Source organism: Sphaeramia orbicularis, chromosome 24 (genome assembly GCF_902148855.1).
Source record: "Sphaeramia orbicularis chromosome 24, fSphaOr1.1, whole genome shotgun sequence".
Classification (NCBI taxonomy): domain Eukaryota; kingdom Metazoa; phylum Chordata; class Actinopteri; order Kurtiformes; family Apogonidae; genus Sphaeramia; species Sphaeramia orbicularis.
In genome coordinates this window covers 2,959,064-2,965,649 of record NC_043979.1, presented here as the reverse complement: position 1 = coordinate 2,965,649, position 6,586 = coordinate 2,959,064, and the positions used below count along the sequence as shown (strand labels likewise).

Sequence of the window (6,586 nt, the reverse complement as noted above, 5' to 3'; positions counted from 1 at the left end):
CTTTTGTGGATACGACCGAAGCCGTCTTCGTATGGACAGGGTCTTAAGCGTGCTGCTGGTTAGCATGCTACCAATTAGCGCCACAAGGCATGAAAACAAAGTAAAACAAATATAAATCATTTGCATAATCTCTGGGTTATTTTAAATCAAGTGTTCTTTTGAACATCAGTATCAGGCCTGAATGTTGGGAATAAGGAAAGGGTAGACCTGCATTAGTCTCAGTACCAGTGCTGCAGATCGCAGTAAAACTCTATTAAAACTGTGTCTTTTACACGGTGCTGCGTGTAGGACACAGAGACAAGGCCTTTAGAAAACAGTGCTGGGAGAGAAGTTCTTTTTTGTGATTGTGAGCGTGTGCATTGTTGTATTAAAATGCCGAAACATACAGATGATGTGCAGATACAAACGCATTATCAGTGTTTCGCATTAGAGTTATACCTGTGTACACAAACACATTTTTGGATAAAATTCTGACGTATCTGATTAATTGAACTGATCATCGAACTTATTTCTGGTATTTCCTGGCATAAGTGTGAAACATGGCACCCTCGTTTATTTATCTAAATAATCATTTACTGAAACATGTCTTTGTGATGCTTAAATTCTGCTGAACATTTGATGGAAACGCAGCTATGGAGGCACTTGGAGCTAGTCATGTGTTTTATCGAGGTCGTCCAGTTATCGTGGATAAAAGGCAAATGTGAAAATAGAGGAAGGTAATATTTGTTCATCACTCATTGAAATTGTAAATATAAAATGATTATATGTGTAAATATTTTAAGGTGTTACATATTGCACATTTAAAGTCTCTAGGAACCACTGAAATTTTTGTCAAAATTGTGAATGGTATGGCCGGAATATGGGATGTAGCATTATATAAGGCAAAACAAGTGAGTTAGCTGTAAATAATAAAAGAAAAAACACACAAAACAAAACCAAAAACACACTTGTTCATGGTCGTCTTCTTGCGTCCATGTGCTGACAGAGTTGCTACATTCCCATTTCTGTTTGTCATTCACAAAAAACAAAACATTTCATGGTTCTTGCATATAGAATTCTACATTTCAGCTCCTGAAACATGTAGGCTTTGTGTGAAATTACAAAAATATACAAATACGATCTCAAATATATAGATATATATTAGTTAAAAAACAAAAACATGAGTCATATTCTATATGCTTTGGATAAATCGAGGTATTTGGGGGATGATGGTACAGACACACATGTAGGTTCTGTGACTGTTGGACATGGTTTTAAAGGGGCTCATCGTGTTTCTGTACTGACTCTGCTGGTCTTTAGAATCCTTTAGAATCAATGAGATGTGTTTGGTGTTTCTCTACTGTTAAACTGTCCACAACTGATTGTCTGACCTGTATTTAACACTTAGGAGTATTACATTCACACTGAGGATATCAAACAAAAATGACCAGAAAAGTCCTAATATTATACGATTATTTTATTATAATGGTAACTTATAAGGTTGTACTTATTTGGGAAAGTGTTATTGTAAGAAAAGTTGAGTCCAGACACTGTGTTTCAGAAATTCAGTTATTATGAGTCAGTTTTACTGTTTTAGAACATTTTTGATGAGTTATAATCTGGGTGCTTCTCTGAAACTGGGTTTATTTTAGTTTCTGTCACTTTTCCATCTTTTTAGACCCAATAATAAAAGGTAAATATAGACAGATTTCCACCCAGGATGGACCGAATGATGACCTCAGAGAAATGCAAAAACATTATACTCTTACTCTGATCCATCCCATAATTAATGAATTTTTAATCAAATATTGGGTCCAAAAATAGGACCCAAATATGGACATTAAATCTCCCTAGGTGTCAGTGCATTAGATGTGTAAACATGTGTAAATGTTCTTCTATAGACTCTAAATAAAGACACTGTGTTCAATGTGTGGATCCTAGTGGTTTTTCTAATCCACACATGTGGGTTTGGCATCAATCTCAGAGTCTCAGTCCAGGTTTGGTGTGGAACCTATTGTGTCCACTGGTGTTACATACAGAACCTGAACATTTAAACACATAAATCGTAAAGGATTTTACAACAGTGGTCATTTTTGTGAAACACTCCGTCTTGCATAATTAGTTCAATTCCCAAAATGTACCTGTGAGAGAATAAAAAAGATATAAAAAAAATAGTAATATGTAATTTTTGTGTCCTTTTGACCTTGAATTTCTAGCCCCATGTCCAGTTTTTAGGACCAGTTCATAGCAGCACCCATCTATCAATTATACACAAACAGTCATGCCTTTATTCTGTATTCTAACTTTTTTTTTTTTTTTTAAATAATCGGTCTTAACTCTTGTATATTTTTCCCTCAATATATTACTTTATTCATGTAATAACTTGTGTGTGTGTGGGAGGATGTTAGTGCGGTTAAAAACATCTCCACACGGTCCAATGAGAAACCCTGGATGACCGACCATCCATCCATCCATCCATCCAGGCATCAGCTGAGCAGAGAAGCCCAGCCCCCCCCCCCCCAACCCCCCCCCCATTACTGAATCATGAGTTTATTACTTCATACAGTTTTTATATCCATATGTATTGGTTCATTTTTGCATTGAAAAATCATTTTGATTTAAATTTAAATGACAAATAAAACCTGTCTGTCTTTTGTGAAATATTGACTTCTTCCAGTACTATTCAACTAACTGTCTTTACTTGTATAATTCACTTGTTCCCTGCAATATTGTGAGTTGTTTTCTCAAAGTAGAGACTTTATTCTTGTGTTATTATGACATTCTTCTCTAAAAAACAATAGACTGTTGTGTGGAGAAGGGGTAGGATTAAATAAGTTATACTTCCTGCCACTCCTTTCTGAGTGTCAAATTAAGTCATACTTTGTTTTCATGTACATGTATAGGTTTTTGTTTTTTGTTTGTTTTCTTATAATCTGTTTAATTTGTAAGGACTACGTAGGATTATTTTGTTTTGTTGCATATTTGAAATAAACTAAACTAAAGCATTACAACTTTATTGATAGATTTTTGTCTTTAATCATGACTTTTTCTGTGAAACATTAGTAAAGTTTTACTGCTTTCTTGAAATAATATTCTATTCTGGGAATAACTGTTCCAATCCTCAATGTGGCTCTAAAAGCCCTTCACCGCAGCTACACTTTACAGCTGAGGTAAAGCGGGGGGTAACCTGTGAACTGAGCAGATGTTCTGAATGAGCTTCCTGTGTTTCAGAAATAAATGTAAAGTCTGGTTTGGGATTAAAACCATGGTGAGTCACATGATGAAACACAATCACATTATGGTCTCCCTGAAACCAGAATAACTGTACACACAGCCACGACATCTGTCTAAAATGGAACATGTAAATGCTGTCAAAGTGGTCAAGATGGTCAAGAATTCTGTGATTCCAAAAATCATGACAGGAATCAAAAATTATGAAAAAAAAAAAAGAATAAATTAAACCACAGACTATTTAAGTACTAGTACACACTGGCACTGACGACACCAACGTGGATTCATTTAAAAGAAGAAGATGGGCACTTAAAAATACAAACAGAGACACTAGAGACCGAATGATGTTCACTGTTCAGGTCCAGTCGGTCCATTCAAACGGTCCAGAATGGCTTTAGTCAGTGATTCAAAGCAGCGCTGTGCTTTCATCGGGGGCAGGCATGTCAGATAAGAGCAGAGGTTAAAACAGGAAGTAATGGACAGAAACTAAACCAGGCACTTTGTAAAAAAGAAAAACCAAAGACCAACTGAAACATGTTCAACAGGACTGTCCCCCCCACCAGCACCAGGCCAGGCAGACTGTCTGGGTTTTCATTTTACCTGGTTTGTCTCAGATGAGTGGTGCAGAGTTAAAGGTGTTTGCACCGTCAACGAAATAAACGACCTTGGACTTTCAGAATTGTCGACCAAAGTGAAACAACAAAGCCACTGCTGAAGCATTTTAAAGTCAACATCCACAAGACATCATCTTCACTCCATAACTCACTGAGGCTGCGTTCACACAGCAGGGTGTAATGCACAACTCAATTTTTTGGTGAAATCGGATTTTTTTGTGTGCTCCTTCACATTCCACATTAAATGCGACTTTTATCAGTTTTGAGTCTGAACTGAATGCGACCCTGAAGTGCCCACATGCACTAAAGAGGTCCTGAGGTAATACGTGACCACGCAGACACACACTGTGTTTACGGAAGGAAATATGGAGGCATCTTGTCTCGGCACAGAATTGTGATGTTTGTCGCATTTCAATGATGTAAAGGTTGGATAAATGTGATCTGGCCGTTCAGACTGAAGTCGCATTGTAAAATATCAGATACGTATCGGATTTAGGAGCACATATGAAAGTGGTCTGGGTCGGATTTGAAAAAAATTGGATTAGTGCTGTTCAAACTGTCTTTAACAGATTAGATACAGGTCACATATGGGCAAAAAAACCCCAAAAATTAATTTGTGCCACATTTGCCTGCAGTCTGAACATAGCATAAGTCTTTTTGCTTTAGTCTCACTAGTTTTATTTGGTCTAATAACTGCACTGGTGGCTCTTTTGTAAATTATTGCTCATTTAATAAAGTTTTAGGGGCTAATAGAGAGCTTTGGCTAATAACTAGCTTGCTAGCTAAGAAGCACATCCAGATTTTTTTGTTTATTGAATAAAAAAACACCCCCTCCCCCCGATAGCTATACTTAAATTGAAGTTTAGAAATTACACCAACAGGACTGTGTTAGCATGAATTAAAATGATTTTTGAATTAACTTTTTTAGCAAAGCTGACATTACTTTGCAGTGTTTTGTATTATTGGATTAGCTTTAGCATTAGCTTGACATGTTGCACTGTGTTCTCCATATTGAATGTAGTTACTTCTGGCACGAAGATGACATTGTAGAGCTGTATGTGTTAATAGTTAGCAAAAAGCTGAAATTATTTAGTGGTTTTTAAACTATTATATTATTAGTTATTATTATTATTATTAAAATACTATTGTTGGTTAGCAGGGTGTCCAGTGTTTGGAACTTAGCTGGTTTCACCCATTCATCCCCAAGTCCCCCCCGATGCCCAACAAGGACAAAAGAGGCCAAAATAGAGAGAAACTACAAAATGGTAATTCACAAACTAATGTGTGACAGTCACTTTCACAGTCCATGTTAACATCCTTTCCCTAACAATATCTACATTTTATGCCCTCATGAAAAGTAAAAAAAAATAAATAAAAAATGGAAGATCAGGTCAGTTACTGGACAGAACAATGGGACATGTTTTCTGACTTCATGTCACTTCTTGATGTAACCTCTGCCCTCATCTGAGCACCGCTTTGCTTCTGTGGACTTGTACTTTAAATACATACTGTAGCAGCTAGAAGGTGAACATTAGTGTTAAACCAAGGCCATGGAAAAGACTACAGAGTACAGGGACGAAGGCCATCACAGCAGCACAAACCTGGCTTCTATTTAGGTTCAGACACAATGTTCTCATATACTAAATTCTCTTAGACATATTCTGAAATGTGACAGCTCCATCTTCTATACAAAAATATCTTTTTTTACATTTTGTGTCTGTGTACGACCTGATTCTTTCATTTGTGTCGACAGGACTGGATCCACAGCTGCTCACAGTAAACAGCAGCTGCCCAGTCCCTTCTCTAAACCTGCATATATCTGTCTTTGTGCTGCTCATCTGGAAATCAGCACACTCCTTTCCCAGCGGTCAGTGCACAGTTCCAGCCTGGCAAGTGTCGATTTCCTTTGTGTTATTTTTGGAAGAAAAAAAAAACTGTAAAACCACGATCACCCCCAAAAGCTGCAGAGTTTTGGGAACTTTTTTTTTGTTCTTCACTTTACCTTTCGTGTTTCTCCCCGAGGAAGAGCGATGTGCATTCTTCTGACAAAGTGAGCGTGTGTGCTTGTTTGGGAAGAGGAGGAGGATCACAGTGCCGTCTCCTGAACAGTGTGACCCGTCAGTTCACACGACGGAGGCAAGCTCCTCGTTTCGTCCTCGTCCTCAGTCGGTGCTCGGTCGCTCTCCATTTCCTTTTCTTCAGTGATCATGTCCTCTTTGCAGAACGCTGCTCCATTGCTGTCTTTCTTGGCCATCAGATAAGGCTGGCTGTTGCTTTCTTTGAGCTGGTGATGAAAACACATACACAAATCAAATAACATGTTACAGGAAACAAAAGATCAAAAGACATAGTCAGTGTCTTTATTATGAGCAATTTAAATGTTAGAAAGTCTGAAAAACATTCCCAATTTCACAAATCAATATTATTATCATCATTTATTTTGCACATACATAACATTACTCAAAGACATAATAAAACAGTAAAGGTGCAGAAAAATCTAAAACAGCTTGTTTAAAGCCTCCACCTTATAAATACATACACATTATAAAAGTTATGGGACTTCCATAGTCCAAACACATTCAAAATTCATTAAAAAAAGAAAGACGATATAAAAAAAATACATATTGTAGTTGATTTCCTTAAATATTCCTTAAATCATCATCATCATCATCATCATCATTATTAACCTTTGACATCAGTCTATTGACACTAAACAGCCTACTTTATTCACTCCAAAGCAGTTGATGAAAATGTGCCTGACA

The 6,586-nt window shown here is 36.9% G+C and overlaps 1 protein-coding gene and 1 long non-coding RNA gene across 4 annotated transcripts in view; both read right to left on the bottom strand.

The window, feature by feature from the left end:
* Positions 1-2,635: 2,635 nt before the first annotated feature.
* On the bottom strand, positions 2,636-4,037 carry LOC115415223 (uncharacterized). Its single transcript, XR_003934777.1, has 2 exons — positions 2,989-4,037; positions 2,636-2,781 (listed from the first exon to the last, which is right to left on the bottom strand). It is a non-coding gene; the product is annotated as an uncharacterized LOC115415223 (long non-coding RNA).
* A 621-nt stretch (positions 4,038-4,658) lies between these two features.
* Positions 4,659-6,586, bottom strand: part of slc5a6a (solute carrier family 5 member 6a) — a 45,725-nt gene continuing 43,797 nt past the window's right edge. For all 3 annotated transcript variants that reach the window (XM_030128697.1, XM_030128699.1, XM_030128698.1), the window contains exon 18: positions 4,659-6,108. In XM_030128697.1, the coding sequence (XP_029984557.1) occupies positions 5,911-6,108 (198 nt within the window). In that variant the 3' untranslated portion in view covers positions 4,659-5,910. The remainder of the gene's footprint in view (positions 6,109-6,586) is intronic.